At 42.5% G+C, this 21,719-nt stretch overlaps 6 protein-coding genes across 7 annotated transcripts; all 6 read right to left on the bottom strand.

Moving 5' to 3' along the window:
- Positions 1–1,059: 1,059 nt before the first annotated feature.
- On the bottom strand, positions 1,060–2,181 carry LOC144086901 (trace amine-associated receptor 13c-like). The gene is made up of 2 exons (XM_077617076.1): positions 2,009–2,181; positions 1,060–1,870 (listed from the first exon to the last, which is right to left on the bottom strand). Exons 1-2 carry the CDS (start codon positions 2,179–2,181, stop codon positions 1,060–1,062), a joined length of 984 nt encoding a protein of 327 aa, XP_077473202.1.
- Positions 2,182–4,047: 1,866 nt separating this feature from the next.
- LOC144086934 (trace amine-associated receptor 13c-like) lies at positions 4,048–5,173 on the bottom strand. Its single transcript, XM_077617131.1, has 2 exons — positions 5,001–5,173; positions 4,048–4,858 (listed from the first exon to the last, which is right to left on the bottom strand). Exons 1-2 carry the CDS (start codon positions 5,171–5,173, stop codon positions 4,048–4,050), a joined length of 984 nt encoding a protein of 327 aa, XP_077473257.1.
- A 4,241-nt stretch (positions 5,174–9,414) lies between these two features.
- LOC144086910 (trace amine-associated receptor 13c-like) lies at positions 9,415–10,540 on the bottom strand. Its single transcript, XM_077617088.1, has 2 exons — positions 10,368–10,540; positions 9,415–10,222 (listed from the first exon to the last, which is right to left on the bottom strand). Exons 1-2 carry the CDS (start codon positions 10,538–10,540, stop codon positions 9,415–9,417), a joined length of 981 nt encoding a protein of 326 aa, XP_077473214.1.
- A 3,732-nt stretch (positions 10,541–14,272) lies between these two features.
- LOC144086903 (trace amine-associated receptor 13c-like) lies at positions 14,273–15,401 on the bottom strand. The gene is made up of 2 exons (XM_077617077.1): positions 15,229–15,401; positions 14,273–15,083 (listed from the first exon to the last, which is right to left on the bottom strand). The coding sequence occupies exons 1-2, from the start codon at positions 15,399–15,401 to the stop codon at positions 14,273–14,275; spliced, it is 984 nt and encodes a 327-aa protein (XP_077473203.1).
- Positions 15,402–17,388: 1,987 nt separating this feature from the next.
- Positions 17,389–18,507, bottom strand: LOC144086916 (trace amine-associated receptor 13c-like). Of its 2 annotated transcripts, none has more exons than XM_077617099.1 (2): positions 18,331–18,507; positions 17,389–18,192 (listed from the first exon to the last, which is right to left on the bottom strand). In XM_077617099.1, exons 1-2 carry the CDS (start codon positions 18,505–18,507, stop codon positions 17,389–17,391), a joined length of 981 nt encoding a protein of 326 aa, XP_077473225.1. The 2 variants fall into 2 exon arrangements, with proteins under 2 accessions (XP_077473225.1, XP_077473226.1); XM_077617100.1 differs by having other exon boundaries at positions 17,389–18,196; positions 18,335–18,507.
- Positions 18,508–20,473: 1,966 nt separating this feature from the next.
- Positions 20,474–21,599, bottom strand: LOC144086935 (trace amine-associated receptor 13c-like). The gene is made up of 2 exons (XM_077617132.1): positions 21,427–21,599; positions 20,474–21,284 (listed from the first exon to the last, which is right to left on the bottom strand). Exons 1-2 carry the CDS (start codon positions 21,597–21,599, stop codon positions 20,474–20,476), a joined length of 984 nt encoding a protein of 327 aa, XP_077473258.1.
- Between the last annotated feature and the right edge of the window lie 120 nt (positions 21,600–21,719).

Raw genomic sequence — 21,719 nt, 5'->3', positions numbered from 1 at the left:
CGTGTTGCAAATGAGTTGGGATTGTTTGTTTGTTTGTTTGTTTTTTTAAACTAAGCTGCAGTAAAATATACCGGCGTTAGGTGATTAGCATACGGGTAATAAAAAGTCGTCTATGTCCTCCTTTTGCCATGAGACATGCGCCCCCTGCCGGCTCCCACACTCTCCTGACTTCATTCTTCTTTCTCCTATAGTGTGTATATTTCATTGTTGTTGGTCCATAAATGATTTTTGGGAGAAAGTTATTAAAGTGCAATTATTATGACATCCCACAAATCACAGTGAGGTCACGTAACACTTTCAGCCATTATAAAGTGCAGTGACCACTCCCTAAATCCTAAAATATAGTACTATGTATTATAATTCGACATGTTTGCAGCTGGGTATCTGAAACTTTTTGGTTCACTTTGATTTTATATTTCTTTTTTATATATGTTATTTTTATTCATGCTTAATAACTGTTCAGACTTACTTCACTCATTGACATTTATTCAATTCCTATTTGTACAGTCCACAGAAACAGGTCACGCATGTTTCAAAGCTATATTTTAATTCAATAGATAAAGTGCAATCAATATTGCTCTTACATCTGATCATGGTAACAGCCAGCTGCTCTCTTCAGATGAAACGTCAAATTAGTGCTGCATACACGTACATATGGTAAAATAATCTGTTCCAGCTGCTGCCCTCTGGCAGACGCTATAGGTCCCACAAAGTACGGACAAATAGGCTTAAGGACAGTTTTTTTCCCCCACATCCATCAGAACTCTAAATTTGCGGTAACACAACATACATTCCCCTCTGAGGTAATATGAAAAGATGTTTGGGTGGTAATCTGACTCCTACTGCCTGACTGAAGGTAAGTGAAAGACAGTGAGAGGTAAGTCCGTACCGTAACTATCACTTATTTGGGTCTTTTGCCGAGAAAACGCACCTTATGGAGAAGCACAACCAATTTCGTCATGCGCAGTTTCTGGGTGTGATGACAAGTAGGCTTTTGTTGTTGATGATGACAGGCCTATGTTCGATTATATTATATTATAAAAGTATTCTTCAAATTGTCTACACCACTTTGGCCTCACGGGAACCAGGCTGCAGTATGCGGAGAGTGACAATCTGTTTCACAGCTCTCCTGAACCAGGGGTAGAACAAGGCATAAATCAAAGGATTCACACACGAGTTGAAATCAAACAGGTAGATGAAATAATGTGATGATGAAAAGCTCACATCAGATATGATGGAGAAAATGTAAAATGGACTAAAACAAAGAATGAAGACGAGAACCAGAACCCCGAGAGTCCTGGCCGCCTTCAGCTCGGATTTCCTTGCGCCCAAAGAGAGGGAATTGGGCACTTTGCGGCAGGTGACGTGAGCACGCATGGCTTGTGCCTGAGACACAGCAACCACAAACACGCTCGTGTACAGCGTGACGATAATGCTGAGAGGAAGGATGAAGGTCAGAACCAAATCTAGTATCCCGCTTTCCATGTCAATATTAACGACACACTCCCCATAGCAGGACCTGATATTTTCTGGATGAGCTAGCTGATCCTTCAAAAGAATGCAACAAAACAGAAATGACAAAGACCAGCACAGATAAACACAAAGTCGGATTCTTTTCAAAGTGACTTGGGCGTTATAACGGAGAGGATGGCAAATGGCCACGTAACGGTCAGCTGATATCAACACCATGTTTCCCACTGAGGCGGATGTGATGACGAAGGTGGCAAACTGAAAGCAAAAGCATGCTATGTCGCCCAAGGCCCAGCAGGATGTTTTGATGTAGATCTCACCGGGCCACACCACCAGGCCCACCAGGAAGTCGGAGATGGCGAGAGAAAGGAGGAGCAGGTTGGTGGGAGTGTGCAGCTGCCTGCTTACAAGGAGAGAGAAAAAGGATACAATGACCAAAAAAAATAGTGCACAATTGGATTAAACAACAATTTCCGAGTCCTGACAATCATGACAAAATCAAGTAAGAGACAATGTGAGATAGAAAAACAATACATGCCTGAAATGAGAGATGGCAACAATGACGAACAAATTGAGCAGCACAGTGAAGGCGCAGGTCAAAGAAAGTAGAACATTCAAAATAGCGTCTCCAGTTGATTCAACCATGGACTTTCTGCAGGACAGGTTGGCTAGCTGTGGAAAGCAGAGCTCTGATTGGACGCTGTTTTCCATTCAGAAGCTGCCGCTTGGACAGCGTTCTATCCAAACTCCTCTAAGGTCAGCTTCATTTATAGCTTGGAGTACCGCCCCCAAGCAAATCGGATTGGATCATAGGTGGTTCAAGTTCGCAAAGTATGATGTCACAACTACCTCCTGACAAGCCGCATAATTACAAGTCCTATGCTTCATGGATATGGATCAATATGCATCTATGGAGGGCCCTGAAAAGTGGCAGAATCCGTGATTTCGTCAAATATCGCACTCAAATTGCACTGTGTGTGAGACACAACAAAAATAATGGAATGCATAAAAAGGAAAAGAAATAAATACCTAAATAGTCCTGCAACCTTTGTTAATATCTGTTGTTTGATTTGACCCATTTCCAATTGCAAAAATGGATTGATTAAAAAGCAAAGCTTTAACCCTAAAATGGTAACCCTCTATTTCAGGGGTTACCTTTCACGCTTCTGAAATAGAGGGTTACCATGGTTACCGGGGGGAAAAATGGGTGCCCTTTATTGCACCGCCATGCTTAGGACCCATTTTTTTCCCGGTAACCATGGTAACCCTCTATTTCAAAAACGTGAAAGTAACCCCTGAAATAGAGGGTTACCATTCTAGGGTTAATATCATCATCATCATCATCATCATCATCATCATCACAATAATGGAATCAAGGCCTTTTGTTGTAAAGATAATTCTGCCTTTTCATGATAGATTTGTGTAGGGAAACAAGCTTGCACACGTTGACACGCATGAAACTTCCAAATTGGTCATGTAGTATCCATACCCAGTGTGTAGGTGTTAGCGCCACTATAACGTGATTCATCCATGTAACTCTTATACTATTTGTTCTTCTCTTCTATGTCATGGATGTGCTAAAATGTTCTTTTCTGTTTGATGGGTAGAGTCAATTATTGACTTGGCAGTTGTGATCATCTGAAAATATTCATTCATAGATCCACAAAGCCCCAATAAGTAAGTTAAAAAAAAAAACTCAATTGCGATCTTTTGTCGCATTTTTTTCCAAGTTGTTTTTGGCCTTGTGTCAGACATTCTCTCTCTTGGACAAGGTTTATGTGTCTCATTTAGGCCTGGTGGTTTCTATGATCTTTTATGTAAACAAAAACTACCAATTTCATGTAGCTATGTCAAAACTTCCTTTGGCAGTTTGAATCAATAAAACAACAAAAAAAGGGTGAGATGCAACTAATAATTGAACATATACAAGAAAGTGGAATCCGGTAAGTAGACTATTCTATTGTTTTGATCCGTATATTTTCATCAGTCCTGCTTTACCAATTACTAATGGGGTGTTGCAATTGAGTTGGGTTGTTTTTTCTTTCTTTGTTTTTAAACTACACTGCAGTAAAATATACCGGCGTTAGGTGATTGGCATACGGGAAATAAAATTCATCTAAATCCTCCTTTTGCCATGAAACATGTGCCCCCTGCCGGCTCCCACGAATCACAGTGAGGTCACGTAATACTTTCAGCCATTATAAAGTGCAGTGACCACTCCCTAAATCGTTATAATATAGTACTATGTATTATAATTTGACATGTTTGCAACTGGGTCTTTGAAACTTTTTGGTTCACTTTGATTTTATACTTCTTTTTTATGTGTTATTTTTATTCATGCTTAATAACTGTTCAGACTTACTTCAATCATTGACTTTTATTCAATTTCTATTTGTACAATCCACAGAAACCTTTCACGCATGTTTCAAAGCTATATTTTAATTCAATAGATAAAGTGCAATCAATATTGCTCTTACATCTGATCATGGTAACAGCCAGCTGCTCTCTTCAGATAAAACATCTAATTAGTGCTGCATACACATACATATGGTAAAATAAAAGTATACTTCAAATTGTCTACACCACTTTGGCCTCACGGGAACCAGGCTGCAGTATGCGGAGAGTGACAATCTGTTTCACAGCTCTCCTAAACCAGGGGTAGAACAAGGCATAAATCAAAGGATTCACATACGAGTTCAAATAAAACAGGTAGAGAAAAAATTGTGATGTTGAAAAGCCCACATTAGATATGAAGGAGAAAAGGTATAATGGACTAAAGCAAAGAATGAAGACGAGAACCAGAACCCCGAGAGTCCTGGCCGCCTTCAGCTCGGATTTCCTTGCGCCCAAAGAGAGGGAATTGGGCACTTTGCGGCAGGTGACGTGAGCACGCATGGCTCGCGCCTGAGACACGGCAACCACAAACACGCGCGTGTACAGCGTGACGATAATGCTGAGAGGAAGGATGAAAGTCACAACCAAATCTAGTATCCCGGTTTCCATGTCCATATTAATGACACACTCCCCATAGCAGGAGCTACAATTTTCTGGATGAGCTAGCTGATCCTTCAAAATAATGCAAGAAAACAGAAATGACAAAGACCAGCACAGATAAACACAAAGTCGGATTCTTTTCACAGTGACTTTGGCGCTATAACGGAGAGGTTGGCAAATGGCCACGTAACGGTCAGCTGATATCAACACCATGTTTCCCACTGAGGCGGCTATGAGGACGAAGCTGGCAAACTTAAAGCAAAAGCAAGCTATGTCGCCCAAGGCCCAGCAGGATGTTTTGATGTAGAGCTCACCGGGCCACACCACCAGGCCCACCAGGAAGTCGGAGATGGCGAGAGAGAGGAGGAGCAGGTTGGTGGGAGTGTGCAACTGCCTGCTCACAAGAAGAAGAAAAAGGATACAATGACAAAAAAATGGTGTACAACACTTCATTGGATTAAACAACAATTTCCGAGTCCTGACAATCATGACAAAATCAAGTAATAGACAACATGAGATAGAAAAACAACACATGCCTGAAATGAGAGATGGCAACAATGACGAGCAAATTGAGCAGCACAGTGACGGCGCAGGTCAAAGAAAGTAGAACACTCAAAATAGCGTCTCCAGTTGATTCAACCATGGACTTTCTGCAGGACAGGTTGGCTAGCTGTGGAAAGCAGAGCTCTAATTGCTCGCTGTTTTCCATTCAGAAGCTGCCGCTTGGACAGCGTTCTATCCAAACTCCTCTAAGGTCAGCTTCATTTATAGCTTGGAGTACCGCCCCCAAGAAAATCGGATTGGATCATAGTTGGTTCACGTTCGAAATGTATGATGTCACAACTACCTCCTGACAAGCCGCATAATTACAAGTCCCATGCTTCATGGATATGGATCAATATGCATCTATGGAGGGCCCTGAAAAGTGGCAGAATCCGTGATTTCGTCAAATATCGCACTCAAATTGCACTGTGTGAGACACAACAAAAAGCATGCAATGCATAAAAATAAAAATAAATAAATACCTAAATAGTGCTGCAACCTTTGTTAATATCTGTTGTTTGATTTGCCCCATTGCCAATTGCCAAAATGGATTGATTAAAAAGCAAAGCGTTAATATCATCATCATCATCATCATCATCATCATCACAATAATGGAATCAAGGCCTTGTGTTGTAAAGATAATTCCACCTTTTCATGATAGATTTGTGTAGGGAAACAAGCTTGCACACGTTGACACGCATGAAACTTCCAAATTGGTCATGGCAACCAACTCCCGGCAACTGCGAAAAGGTTTGCCTCACCGATGCCAACAAAGAATAAAATGGATCACTTACCTCCCACTGTCTGCTTACTTACCTTCAGTCAGCCAGCAGGAGGCAGATCGCCGCCCAAGGTCCTTCATGTTTCCTCACCCCGAAGTTGTTACACAGAGGGGATTGTGTGTCGTGCTACTGCAATTCAGAGTCCTGATGGCTGTGGGAAAGAAGCTGTCCTTAAGCCTCTTTGTCCGTGCTTTGTGAGACCGGTAGCGCGTGCCAGAGGGAAGCAGCTGGAACAGGTCGTGACCAGGGTGGTCTGGGTCCCCAACAATGTTCCCGGTTCTGCTGAGGTAACGAGGGCTGGCAATATCTTCCAGTGAGGGCAGAGAGCAGCCGACGATCCTCTGGGCAGTGTTGATCACTCTCTGCATGGCCTTTTTGTCTGCTGCCGTGCTTCCAGCGTACCACACTGTGATGCCGTATGCCAGGATGCTCTCCACAGTGGCTTTATAGAAGGTTACCAGAAGCTTAGTGTCCAAGTTGTTCCTCCTGAGTACCCTCAGGAAATTGAGTCGTTTCTGGGCCTTCTTCACTACTGCCGTGGTGTCTGTGGACCAGGAGAGCTTGTCCGTGACGTGGACCCCCAGGAATTTAAAGGACTGGACCCTGTCTACACGAACTCCATTTATGAGGAGTGGGGCCAGATCTGTGCTCTGTTTGCGGAAGTCCAGGATTATTTCTTTAGTTTTTGTGTTGTTCAGTGTGAGGTTGTTCATCGAGCACCACGAAGACAGTTTGTTGACCTCGTCTCTATAGGCCGCCTCATCCCCTTCTGAGATGAGTCCGACCACAGTGGTGTCATCAGCAAATTTGATGATGTAGTTAGACTGGTGGGTTGGTGTACAGTCATAAGTGTACAGGGAGTACAGAAGAGGACTTAGTACACAGCCTTGAGGGGAGCCAGTGCTCAGTGTAATGGAGGAAGAAAGGTGGGAACCAAGTCTAACCGTTTGTGGTCGGTTGGTTAGGAAGTTCTTTATCCAACAGCAGATGGAGGAGGATAGTCCAAGGTGGGAGAGTTTGTCAGTCAGAATGTCCGGTTTCATGGTGTTGAAGGCTGAGCTATAGTCAATGAAAAGCATCCTCACGTAATTCCCATGGTGTTCCAGGTGGCTCAGTGCTGTATGTAGAGCAATTGTGATAGCATCCTCAGTGGACCTGTTAGCTCTATAAGCAAACTGGTGAGGGTCAACTGAGGGAGAGATTGTATTCCTGATATGGAGGGCTATCAACTTTTCAAAGCACTTCATGATCACAGGCGTGAGAGCAACAGGCCTATAATCATTCATGCTGTCAATGGTTGGCTTTTTGGGGACAGGGATTATGGTGGCAGATTTCAGGCAGGATGGAATGATGGATTGTTGCAGGGAACAATTGAAGATTTTTGTGAAGACTCCAGCCAGCTGGTCAGCACAGGCTTTGAGCACCTTCCCAGGTACTCCATCAGGTCCAGCAGCCTTCCTGGTATTCACAGACCGCATTTCCAGTCTCACTTCCTGTTCCTGGAACTTCAGTGTATTGCTGCAGGGTAGTGGCGGGGGTGTTGAGACTGGGTCTGATTTGTCAGTCTCAAAGCGGGCAAAGAAACGGTTCAGTTCCTCCGCTAGTGAGGCATCTGCGTTAACAGACACATTATTGTTATTGTAGTTGGTAATATGTCGTATTCCCTGCCACATCTTCTTTGGGTTATTTTCTGTGAAGTGCTCCTCAATTTTCTTAGTATATTCTGCCTTGGCCTTTTTAATGCCTCTTTTCAGCTCAGCTCTGGCAGCTCTATATTTCATCTTGTCCCCTGATCTGAAAGCGGTGTTACGGCATTTGATGAGTGCCTGTGTCTCCTTGGTCATCCAGGGTTTTTGGTTAGGAAAAACCCGTATTTGTTTATTTCTAGTGCCGTCGTCCATGCAGTTTTTGATATAGGAAAGTACAGCGTCCGTATAGTCCTGGAGGTTGTCGTGTTCAAAGTGTTCCCAGTTGGTGCGGAAATAACAGTCCTGCAGCTGAGAAAGGGCATCCTCGGGCCAAGTTTTTATTGTCTTTATTTGTGGCCTTGTTGGGCCTCCGGAATGGAGTGTATGCTGGGGTGAGGGCTAGACAGAGGTGATCTGATCCAGCTAGGTGAGGGAGGGAAGTGGCTTTGTAAGCATGTTTGATGTTAGAATAAACATGGTCAAGAGTTTTGTCTCCCCTCGTGTGACATTTTACGTATTGGATAAACTTAGGTAGAACAGTCTTTAAACATGCTCTGTTAAAGTCACCAGCAACAATACAGACTCCATCGGGGTGGTCAAGCTGTTGTTTGTTTACAGCCATTAGCAGGAGGTTTAATGCCGTGTTGACGTTAGCATCAGGAGGAATATAGATCGCCGTTACTATGACGACCGTTAGCTCTCTCGGTAGATAGTAGGGCCTACATCGTACTGCCCATAGCTCTAAGTCCGGGGAACAGTGAGTGTCAATGATCCTACTGTCACCACACAATTTATTATGTATGAACAAGCAAAGTCCCCCTCCTCTGCTTTTGCCTGTTAGTTCCTTTGAACGATCGTTCCGAAAAAGCGTTCGGCTAGCTAGCGATACCGCAGCGTCAGGGATTTGCGGGTGTAGCCACGTTTCCGTGATGAGAATAATGTTACAGTTCTAAACAAAGCTGTTGGTAGCAATTCGAAGTTCCAACTCATCCATTTTGTGGGTGATGGATCTGGCGTTGGTCAAAAAGATACTCGGAAGCGGTGCTCGGTGTGGTTGTTGACTTGGCTTAGCAGCAAGGCCCGCCCGACAAGCGCGCTTTTGCTTCCTTTCTCTCCACCGCCTTCGCCTCCTCCGACGTGCTTTGAGTGGGCTGACTATCCACGGAGATCCCGGAGGTCTCGAGATGCCCTCGGGGATATCGTAGGTTCGTTGGTAGTTCGTTGTGACATTGGATATATCGCATCTCCTTCCGATAGAAATTAAGTCGTGGCGACTGTAGGAAAAGTTTGCCTCGCAGATGTTGGTAAATAACGATAGGATTGAGAAAAGAAAACACCAAACTGGAGAGCAAAAAGCCGCTGCATCCGTGTGCGCCGCCCTTTTGCCGTGAGACATGTGCCCCCTGCCGGCTCCCACAATCTCCTGACTTCATTCTTTCTCCTTTATGTATAGTATTTGATTGTTGTTGGTCCATAAATTTTGGGGGGGAGAAAGTTATTAAAGTGCAATTATTATGACATACCACGAATCACAGTGAGGTCAAGTAATGCTTTCAGCCATTATAAAGTGCAGTGACCACTCCTTAAATCATAAAATATAGTACTATGTATTATAATTTGACATGTTTGCAACTGGGTCTTTGAAACTTTTTGGTTCACTTTGATTTTATACTTCTTTTTATGTGTTATTTTTATTCATGCTTAATAACTGTTCAGACTTACTTCACTCATTGACATTTATTCCATTTCTATTTGTACAGTCCACAGAAACAGGTCACGCATGTTTCAAAGCAATATTTTAACTCCATAGATAAAGTGCAATCAATATTGCTCTTACATCTGATCATGGTAACAGCCAGCTGCTCTCTTCAGATAAAACATCAAATTAGTGCTGCATACACGTACATATGGTAAAATAAAAGTATTCTTCAAATTGTCTACACCACTTTGGCCTCACGGGAACCAGGCTGCAGTATGCGGAGAGTGACAATCTGTTTCACAGCTCTCCTGAACCAGGGGTAGAACAAGGCATAAATCAAAGGATTCACATACGAGTTGAAATAAAACAGGGACATAAATTGTGATGATGAAAAGCCCACATCAGATATGATGGAGAAAATGTAAAATGGACTAAAGCAAAGAATGAAGACGAGAACCAGAACCCCGAGAGTCCTGGCCGCCTTCAGCTCGGATTTCCTTGCGCCCAAAGTGAGGGAATTGGGCACTTTGCGGCAGGTGACGTGAGCACGCATGGCTCGCGCCTGAGACACTGCAACCACAAACACGCCCGTGTACAGCGTGACGATAATGCTGAGAGGAAGGATGAAGGTCACAACCAAATCTAGTATCCCGGTTTCCATGTCCATATTAATGACACACTCCCCATAGCAGGAGCTACAATTTTCTGGATGAGCTAGCTGATCCTTCAAAAGAATGCAACAAAACAGAAATGACAAAGACCAGCACAGATAAACACACAGTCGGTTTCTTTTCACAGTGACTTTGGCGATATAACGGAGAGGTTGGCAAATGGCCACGTAACGGTCAGCTGATATCAACACCATGTTTCCCACTGAGGAGGATGTGATGACGAAGGTGGCAAACTGATAGCAAAAGCAAGCTATGTCGCCCAAGGCCCAGCAGGATGTTTTGATGTAGATCTCACCGGGCCACGCCAATAGGCCCACCAGGAAGTCGGAGATGGCGAGAGAGAGGAGGAGCAGGTTGGTGGGAGTGTGCAGCTGCCTGCTCACAAGAAGAAAATAAAAAAAGATACAATGACAAAAAATATGGTGTACAACACTTAATTGGATTAAACAACAATTTCCGAGTCCTGACAATCATGACAAAATCAAGTAATAGACAACGTAAGATAAAAAACAACACGTGCCTGAAATGAGAGATGGCAACAATGACAAGCAAATTGAGCAGCACAGTGAAGGCGCAGGTCAAAGAAAGTAGAACATTCAAAATAGTGTCTCCAGTTGATTCAACCATGGACTTCCTGCAGGACAGGTTGGCTAGCTGTGGAAAGCAGAGCTCTGATTGGACGCTGTTTTCCATTCAGAAGCTGCCGCTTGGACAGCGTTCTATCCAAACTCCTCTCAGGTCAGCTTCATATATAGCTTGGAGTACCGCCCCCAAGAAAATCGGATTGGATCATAGTTGGTTCAAGTTCGCAATGTATGATGTCACAACTACTGCTGACAAGCCGCATAATTACGAGTCCTATGCTTCATGGATATGGATCAATATGCATCTATGGAGGGCCCTGAAAAGTGGCAGAATCCGTGATTTCGTCAAATATCGCACTCAAATTGCACTGTGTGAGACACAACAAAAATAATGCAATGCATAAAAATAAAAATAAATAAATACCTAAATAGTGCTGCAACCTTTGTTAATATCTGTTGTTTGATTTGCCCCATTTCCAATTGCAAAAATGGATTGATTAAAAAGCAAAGCGTTCATATCATCGTCATCATCATCATCACAATAATGGAAACAAGGCTTTTTGTTGTAAAGATAATTCCGCCTTTTCATGATAGATTTGTGTGGGGAAACAAGCTTGCACACGTTGACACGCATGAAACTTCCAAATTGCTCATGTAGTATGCATACCCAGTGTGTAGGTGTTAGCGCCACTATAACGTGATTCATCCATGTAACTCTTATACTATTTGTTCTTCTCTTCTATGTCATGGATGTGCTAAAATGTTCTTTTCTGTTTGATGGGTAGAGTCAATTATTGACTTGGCAGTTGTGATCATCTGACAATTTTCATTCATAGATCCACAAAGCCCCAATAAGTAAGTTTTGAAAAAATAAATTTAAAAAAAGCTCAATTGCGATCTTTTGTTGCATTTTTTTCCAAGTTGTTTTTGGCCTTGTGTCAGACATTCTCACTCTTGGACAATTTTTATGTGTCTCATTTAGGCCTGGTGGTTTCTATGATCTTTTTTGTAAACAAAAACTCCTACCAATTTTACGTAGCTATGTCAAAACTTCCTTTGGCAGTTTGAATAATTGAACATAAAAAAACATACAACAACAAAGACCATCTACAGGAGGAAGCTAGAGAACCAACTCCAGAGAGGCAACACCAAAGAGATCTGGAGGAGCTTGAGGACCATTTCGGGCCATGGAGGCAACAGTGAGAGAGACCCGGAGTCCGGAGACAGGGAGTGGGCCAATGAACTGAATCAGTTCTTTAACAGATTCAGTCCTGCCCCCACTCCCTGACCCCCCAGACCAGAAGCAACTCTCCCCCCTCGTTCTCCTCCTCCTCCTCCTCTTCCTCCCCCTCTTCCACCGGTCTATGCATTACTGTCGATCAGGTGATAAAACAGCTAAAGAAGATTGAGGCAAGGAAGGCTACCGGTCCAGACGGCCTCAGCTCCAGACTGCTGAGAGAGTGTGCGGATCAGCTTGGCAAAGTGATTCTGCATATTTTCAACCTCAGCCCCAGTCTGCAGAAGGTCCCCACCTTGTGGAAAACTTCCTGTGTGGTCCCAGTTCCAAAGACTGCGAACCCCAGGGAGCCAAACCACTTCAGGCCGGTAGTATTAACCTCTCACCTGATCAAGACATTGGAGAGGATCATCCTCAATCACCTCAGCCCCCTGATGAATGCAGAGCTGGACCCTCTGCAGTTCGCCTATTGTCCAGGCATTGGTGTGGAAGATGCTACCACCTACCTGATGCACAGGTCTCTTTCACACCTGGAGAACACGGGAAGCACGCTGAGAATGATGTTTTTTGACCTCTCCAGTGCGTTCAACACCATTCAGCCGGTTCTACTGATAGGGAAACTGGAAGAGGCTGGAGTAAGGAACCACCTAGCTGCATGGATCATCGACTTCCTCACTGACAGACCACAATATGTTAGACTCCAGGACTGTACGTCTGATGTGGTAGCTTGCAGCACGGGGGCCCCACAAGGCACAGTGCTCTCCCCACTCCTCTTCTCCCTCTACACATCAGACTTCAAACATAATACAGACACCTGCCACCTCCAGAAGTTCTCTGACGACACCGCTATTGTTGGACGAGTGACGGACGGGAACGACCTGGAGTACAGGGGAGTCATCACAGCCTTTGTTGACTGGTGTAGGCAAAACCACCTCTACATCAACACCAGTAAGACAAAGGAAATGGTCATCGATTTTTGGAGGAATCCTCAACAGACCACTCAGGTGAACATCCAGGGTACAGACATTGAAATTGTGGAGAATTTTAAGTACCTGGGTGTTCACCTCAACAACAAACTAGACTGGTCCACAAACATAGATGCCCTGTATAAAAGGGACCAGAGCCGCCTCTACCTACTGAGGAGTCAACTGTCCTTTGGAGTGTGCAGGACACTGCTGAGGACTTTTTACGACACTGTGGTGGCATCTACAGTGTTTTATGCAGTGCTCTGTTGGGGATGCGGGAGCACGGAGAGGGACAGGAACAGGCTGAATAAGCTGGTCAGGAGGGCCAGCTCTATTCTGGGCTGTCCTTTGGACTCTGTGGAGGAAGTGGGAGAGCGGAGGATGCTGACCAGGAAAATGTCCATCATGGACAGCACCTCCCACCCCCTGCATGAGTCTGTGGAGTCCCTCCGAAGCTCCTTTAGCAAAAGACTGCGGCACCCTCATTGCAGGAAGGAGCGCTTCCGCAGGTCCTTCCTTCCATCAGCTGTCAGGCTCTTTAACAAAAAATGGCTGAGTGTTAAGACCTACCGTATGCATGCATGTACATCTATTTGTATGTATGTATATATATGTGCTTACATATATGTATGTGTGTGTATGTATATACGTATACATATATATATGTGTGTATGTACACGTATGTGTATATGTATATATATATATATATATTTCAGCGGCACGCTTATTTATTTATATATTTATTCATGTAGTTATTAATTAACATACTTATTACCTATCTATTTATGTCTAAAATGCCTTTCATATTTCTACATCCTCACCCTCTTGCTACTGTGACAACGAAATTTCCCGAATACGGGATGAATAAAGTTATCCAATCCAATCCAATATACAAGAAAGTGGAATCCGGTAAGTAGTCTATTCTGTTGTTTTGATCCGTATATTTTCAACAATACTGCTTTAACAATTACTAATGATGTGTTGCAAATGAGTTGGGTTGTTTTTTTCTTTGTTTGTTTTTAAACTAAACTGCAGTAAAATATACCGGCATTAGGTGATAAGCATACGGGCAATAACATTCGTCTAAATCCTCCTTTTGCCATGAGACATGTGCCCCCTCCCGGCTCCCACACTCTCCTGACTTCATTCTTCTTTCTCCTATAGTATGTATATTTCATTGTTGTTGGTCCATAAATGATTTTTTGGAGAAAGTTAATAAAGTGCAATTATTATGACATCCCACGAATCACAGTGAGGTCATGTAACACTTTCAGCCATCATAAAGTGCAGTGACCACTCCCTAAATCATAAAATATAGTACTATGTATTATAATTCGACATGTTTGAAACTGTTTGGTTCACTTTGATTTTATACTTATTTTTTGTGTTATTTTTATTCATGCTTAATAACTGTTCAGACTTACTTCAATCATTGACTTTTATTCCATTTCTATTTGTACAGTCCACAGAAACAGGTCACACATGTTACAAAGCTATATTTGAACTCCATAGATAAAGTGCAATCAATATTGCTCTTACATCTGATCATGGTAATAGCCAGCTGCTCTCTTCAGATAAAACATCAAATTAGTGCTGCATACACATACATATGGTAGAATAAAAGTATTCTTCAAATTGTCTACACCACTTTGGCCTCACGGGAACCAGGCTGCAGTATGCGGAGAGTGACAATCTGTTTCACAGCTCTCCTAAACCAGGGGTAGAACAAGGCATAAATCAAAGGATTCACACACGAGTTGAAATCAAACAGGTAGAGAAAAAAATGTGATGTTGAAAAGACCACATCAGATATGATGGAGAAAAGGTAAAATGGACTAAAGCAAAGAATGAAGACGAGAACCAGAACCCCGAGAGTCCTGGCCGCCTTCAGCTCGGATTTCCTTGCGCCCAAAGAGAGGGAATTGGGCACTTTGCGGCAATTGACGTGAGCACGCATGGCTCGCGCCTGAGACACGGCAACCACAAACACGCTCATGTACAGTGTGACGATAATGCTGAGAGGAAGGATGAAAATCAAAACCAAATCTAGTATCCCGGTTTCCATGTCCATATTAATGACACACTCCCCATAGCAGGAGCTACAATTTTCTGGATGAGCTAGCTGATCCTTCAAAAGAATGCAACAAAACAGAAATGACAAAGACCAGCACAGATAAACACAAATTCGGATTCTTTTCACAGTGACTTTGGCGATATAACGGAGAGGATGGCAAATGGCCACGTAACGGTCAGCTGATATCAACACCATGTTTCCCACTGAGGAGGATGTGATGACGAAGCTGGCAAACTTAAAGCAAAAGCAAGCTATGTCGCCCAAGGCCCAGCAGGATGTTTTGATGTAGATCTCACCGGGCCACACCACCAGGCCCACCAGGAAGTCGGAGATGGCGAGAGAGAGGAGGAGCAGGTTGGTGGGAGTGTGCAGCTGCCTGCTCACAAGGAGAGAAAAAAAGGATACAATGACCAAAAAAAATAGTGCACAACACTTCATTGGATTAAACAACAATTTCTGAGTCCTGACAATCATGACAAAATCAAGTAATAGACAATGTGAGATAGAAAAACAACACGTGCCTGAAATGAGAGATGGCAACAATGACGAGCAAATTGAGCAGCACAGTGACGGCGCAGGTCAAAGAAAGTAGAACGTTCAAAATAGTGTCTCCAGTTGATTCAACCATGGACTTCCTGCAGGACAGGTTGGCTAGCTGTGGAAAGCAGAGCTCTGATTGGACGCTGTTTTCCATTCAGAAGCTGCCGCTTGGACAGCGTTCTATCCAAACTCCTCTAAGGTCAGCTTCATTTATAGCTTGGAGTACCGCCCCCAAGCAAATCGGATTGGATCACAGGTGGTTCAAGTTCGCAAAGTATGATGTCACAACTACTGCTGACAAACCGCATAATTACGAGTCCTATGCTTCATGGATATGGATCAATATGCATCTATGGAGGGCCCTGAAAAGTGGCAGAATCCGTGATTTCGTCAAATATCGCACTCAAATTGCACTGTGTGAGACACAACAAAAAGAATGGAATGCATAAAAAGAAAAAGAAATAAATACCTAAATAGTCCTGCAACCTTTGTTAATATCTGTCGTTTGATTTGCCCCATTGCCAATTGCAAAAATGGATTGATTAAAAAGCAATGCTTTAACCCTAAAATGGTAACCCTCTATTTCAGGGGTTACCTTTCACGCTTCTGAAATAGAGGGTTACCATGGTTACCGGGGGGAAAAATGGGTGCCCTTTATTGCACCGCCTTGCTTAGGACCCATTTTTTCCCGGTAACCATGGTAACCCTCTATTTCAGAAGCGTGAAAGGTAACCCCTGAAATAGAGGGTTACCATTCTAGGGTTAATATCATCATCATCATCATCATCACAATAATGGAAACAAGGCTTTTTGTTGTAAAGATAATTCTGCCTTTTCATGATAGATTTGTGTAGGGAAACAAGCTTGCACACGTTGACACGCATGAAACTTGCAAATTGCTCATGTAGAATGCATACCCAGTTCGTAGGTGTTAGCGCCACTATAACGTGATTCATCCATGTAACTCATACTATTTGTTCTTCTCTTCTATGTCACGGATGTGCTAAATTGTTCTTTTCTGTGTGATGGGTAGAGTCAATTATTGACTTGGCAGTTGTGATCATCTGAAAATTTTCATTCATAGATCCACAAAGCACCAATTAGTTTTTTTTTTTTTTTAATAAGTAATTTAATTTTTTTTTTTAAAGCTCAATTGCGATCTTTTGTCGCATTTTTTTCCAAGTTGTTTTTGGCCTTGTGTCAGACATTCTCTCTTTTGGACAAGGTTTATGTGTCTCATTTAGGCCTGGTGGTTTCTATGATGTTTTATGTAAACAAAAACTCCTACCAATTTCACGTAGCTATGTCAAAACTTCATTTGGCAGTTTGAATCAATAAAACAACAAAAAAGGGTGAGATGCAACTAATAATTGAACATATACAAGAAAGTGGAATCCGGTAAGTAGACTATTCTATTGTTTTGATCCGTATATTTTCATCAGTCCTGCTTTACCAATTACTAATGGCGTGTTGCAAATGAGTTGGGTTGTTTTTTTCTTTCTTTGTTTTTAAACTAAACTGCAGTAAAATATACCGGCGTTAGGTGATTAGCATACGGGCAATAAAATTCATCTAAATCCTCCTTTTGCCATGAGACATGTGCTCCCTGCCGGCTCCCACACTCTCCTGACTTCATTCTTTCTCCTTTATGTATAGTATTTTATTGTTGTTGGTCCATAAATGTTTTTTTTGAGAAAGTTATTAAAGTGCAATTATTATGACATACCACGAATCACAGTGAGGTCACGTAATACTTTCAGCCATTATAAAGTGCAGTGACCACTCCCTAAATCATAAAATATAGTACTATGTATTATAATTTGACATGTTTGCAACTGGGTCTTTGAAACTTTTTGGTTCACTTTGATTTTATACTTCTTTTTTATGTGTTATTTTTATTCATGCTTAATAACTGTTCAGACTTACTTCAATCATTGACTTTTATTCAATTTCTATTTGTACAATCCACAGAAACAGGTCACGCATGTTTCAAAGCTATATTTTAACTCCATAGATAAAGTGCAATCAATATTGCTCTTACATCTGATCATGGTAACAGCCAGCTGCTCTCTTCAGATAAAACATCAAATTAGTGCTGCATACACGTACATATGGTAAAATAAAAGTATTCTTCAAATTGTCTACACCACTTTGGCCTCACGGGAACCAGGCTGCAGTATGCGGAGAGTGACAATCTGTTTCACAGCTCTCCTGAACCAGGGATAGAACAAGGCATAAATCAAAGGATTCACATACGAGTTGAAATAAAACAGGGACATAAATTGTGATGATGAAAAGCCCACATCAGATATGATGGAGAAAATGTAAAATGGACTAAAGCAAAGAATGAAGACGAGAACCAGAACCCCGAGAGTCCTGGCCGCCTTCAGCTCGGATTTCCTTGCGCCCAAAGAGAGGGAATTGGGCACTTTGCGGCAGGTGACGTGAGCACGCATGGCTCGCGCCTGAGACACGGCAACCACAAACACGCTCGTGTACAGCGTGACGATAATGCTGAGAGGAAGGATGAAGGTCAGAACCAAATCTAGTATCCCGGTTTCCATGTCAATATTAACAACACACTCCCCATAGCAGGAGCTACAATTTTCTGGATCAGCTAGCTGATCCTTCAAAAGAATGCAACAAAACAGAAATGACAAAGACCAGGACAGATAAACACAAAGTCGGATTCTTTTCACAGTGACTTTGGCGATATAGCGGAAAGGATGGCAAATGGCCACGTAACGGTCAGCTGATATCAACACCATGTTTCCCACTGAGGAGGATGTGATGACGAAGCTGGTCAACTGAAAGCAAAAGCATGCTATGTCGCCCAAGGCCCAGCAGGATGTTTTGATGTAGATCTCACCGGGCCACACCACCAGGCCCACCAGGAAGTCGGAGATGGCGAGAGAGAGGAGGAGCAGGTTGGTGGGAGTGTGCAGCTGCCTGCTTACAAGGAGAGAAAAAAAAGGATGCAATGACCAAAAAAATAGTGCACAATTGGATTAAACAACAATTTCCGAGTCCTGACAATCATGACAAAATCAAGTAATAGACAACGTGAGATAGAAAAACAACACATGCCTGAAATGAGAGATGGCAACAATGACGAACAAATTGAGCAGCACAGTGAAGGCGCAGGTCAAAGAAAGTAGAACATTCAAAATAGTGTCTCCAGTTGATTCAACCATGGACTTCCTGCAGGACAGGTTGGCTAGCTGTGGAAAGCAGAGCTCTAATTGGTCGCTGTTTTCCATTCAGAAGCTGCCGCTTGGATAGCGTTCTATCCAAACTCCTCTAAGGTCAGCTTCATTTATAGCTTGGAGTACCGCCCCCAAGCAAATCGGATTGGATCAAAGTTTGTTCACGTTCGCAAAGTATGATGTCACAACTACTGCTGACAAGCCGCATAATTATGAGTCTAATTCTTCATGGATATGGATCAATATGCATCTATGGAGGGCCCTGAAAAGTGTCAGAATCCATGATTTCGTCAAATATCGCACTCAAATTGCACTGTGTGAGACACAACAAAAAGAATGGAATGCATAAAAAGAAAAATAAATAAATACCTAAATAGTGCTGCAACCTTTGTTAATATCTGTCGTTTGATTTGCCCCATTGCCAATTGCAAAAATTGATTGACTAAAAAGCAAAGCTTTAACCCTAGAATGGTAACCCTCTATTTCAGGGGTTACCTTTCACGCTTCTGAAATAGAGAGTTACCATGGTTACCGGGGGGATAAATGGGTGCCCTTTATTGCACCGTCTTGCTTAGCACCCATTTTTACTCCGGTAACCATGGTAAACCTCTATTTCGGAAGCGTGAAAGGTAACCCCTGAAATAGAGGGTTACCATTCTAGGGTTAATATCATCATCATCATCATCACAATAATGGAAACAAGGCTGTTTGTTGTAAAGATAATTCCGCCTTTTCATGATAGATTTGTGTGGGGAAACAAGCTTGCACACGTTGACACGCATGAAACTTCCAAATTGCTCATGTAGTATGCATACCCAGTGCGTAGGTGTTAGTGCCACTATAATGTGATTCATCCATGTAACTTATACTATTTGTTCTTCTCTTCTATGTCACGGATGTGCTAAATTGTTCTTTTCTGTTTGATGGGTAGAGTCAATTATTGACTTGGCAGTTGTGATCATCTGACAATGTTCATTCATAGATCCACAAAGCCCCAATAAGTAATTTTATTTATTTATTTTTTAAAAAGCTCAATTGCGATCTTTTGTTGCATTTTTTTCCAAGTTGTTTTTGGCCTTGTGTCAGACATTCTCTCTCTTGGACAAGGTTTATGTGTCTCATTTAGGCCTGGTGGTTTCTATGATATTTTATGTAAACAAAAGCTCCTACCAATTTCACGTAGCTATGTCAAAACTTCCTTTGGCAGTTTGAATCAATAAAACAACAAAAAAGGGTGAGATGCAACTAATAATTGAACATATACAAGAAAGTGGAATCCGGTAAGTAGTCTATTCTGTTCTTTTGATCCGTATATTTTCATCAATACTACTTTACCGATTACTAATGACGTGTTGCAAATGAGTTGGGTTGTTTTTTTCTTTGTTTGTTTTTAAACTACACTGCAGTAAAATATACCGGTGTTAGGTGATTAGCATACGGGCAATAAAATTCGTCTAAATCCTCCTTTTGCCAAAAAACATGTGCCCCCTGCCGGATCCCACAATCTCCTGACTTCATTCTTTCTCCTTTATGTATAGTATTTTATTGTTGTTGGTCCATAAATGTTTTTTTTTGAAAGTTATTAAAGTGCAATTATTATGACATACCACGAATCACAGTGAGGTCACGTAACACTTTCAGCCATTATAAAGTGCAGTGACCACTACCTAAATCCTAAAATATAGTACTATGTATTATAATTCGACATGTTTGCAACTGGGTCTTTGAAACCTTTTGGTTCACTTTGATTTTATACTTCTTTTTTGTGTTATTTTTATTCATGCTTAATAACCGTTCAAACTTGCTGCACTCATTGACTTTTATTCAATTTCTATTTGTACAGTCCACAGAAACAAGTCATGCATGTTTCAAAGCTATATTTTAACTCCATAGATAAAGTGCAATCAACATTGCTCTTACATCTGATCATGGTAACAGCCAGCTGCTCTCTTCAGATAAAACATCAAATTATTGCTGCATACACGTACATATGGTAAAATAAAAGTATTCTTCAAATTGTCTACACCACTTTGGCCTCACGGGAACCAGGCTGCAGTATGCGGAGAGTGACAATCTGTTTCACAGCTCTCCTGAACCAGGGATAGAACAAGGCATAAATCAAAGGATTCACATACGAGTTGAAATAAAACAGGTAGAGAAAAAATTGTGATGTTGAAAAGCCCACATCAGATATGATGGAGAAAAGGTATAATGGACTAAAGCAAAGAATGAAGACGAGAACCAGAACCCCGAGAGTCCTGGCCGCCTTCAGCTCGGATTTCCTTGCGCCCAAAGAGAGGGAATTGGGCACTTTGCGGCAGGTGACGTGAGCACGTGTGGCTCGTGCCTGAGACACGGCAACCACAAACACGCGCGTGTACAGCGTGACGATAATGCTGAGAGGAAGGATGAAGGTCAGAACCAAATCTAGTATCCCGGTTTCCATGTCCATATTAATGACACACTCCCCATAGCAGGAGCTGAAATTTTCTGGATGAGCAAGCTGATCCTTCAAAAAAATGCAACAAAACAGAAATGACAAAGACCAGCACAGATAAACACAAAGTCGGATTCTTTTCACAGTGACTTTGGCGCTATAACGGAGAGGTTGGCAAATGGCCACGTAACGGTCAGCTGATATCAACACCATGTTTCCCACTGAGGCGGATACGAGGACGAAGCTGGCAAACTTAAAGCAAAAGCAAGCTATGTCGCCCAAGGCCCAGCAGGATGTTTTGATGTAGATCTCACCGGGCCACACCACCAGGCCCACCAGGAAGTCGGAGATGGCGAGAGAAAGGAGGAGCAGGTTGGTGGGAGTGTGCAGCTGCCTGCTTACAAGGAGAGAAAAAAAGGATACAATGACCAAAAAAAATAGTGCACAATTGGATTAAACAACAATTTCCGAGTCCTGACAATCATGACAAAATCAAGTACTAATAGACAACGTAAGATAAAAACAACAACACGTGCCTGAAATGAGAGATGGCAACAATGACGAGCAAATTGAGCAGCACAGTGACGGCGCAGGTCAAAGAAAGTAGAACATTCAAAATAGTGTCTCCAGTTGATTCAACCATGGACTTCCTGCAGGACAGGTTGGCTAGCTGTGGAAAGCAGAGCTCTGATTGGACGCTGTTTTCCATTCAGAAGCTGCCGCTTGGACAGCGTTCTATCCAAACTCCTCTAAGGTCAGCTTCATTTATAGCTTGGAGTACCGCCCCCAAGAAAACCGGATTGGATCATAGTTGGTTCAAGTTCGCAAT

This window comes from Stigmatopora argus, chromosome 13 (assembly GCF_051989625.1).
Source record: "Stigmatopora argus isolate UIUO_Sarg chromosome 13, RoL_Sarg_1.0, whole genome shotgun sequence".
In the NCBI taxonomy this organism is placed as follows: domain Eukaryota; kingdom Metazoa; phylum Chordata; class Actinopteri; order Syngnathiformes; family Syngnathidae; genus Stigmatopora; species Stigmatopora argus.
Note: the sequence above shows the minus strand (reverse complement) of the source record. Positions and strands in the feature narration are given on the sequence as shown.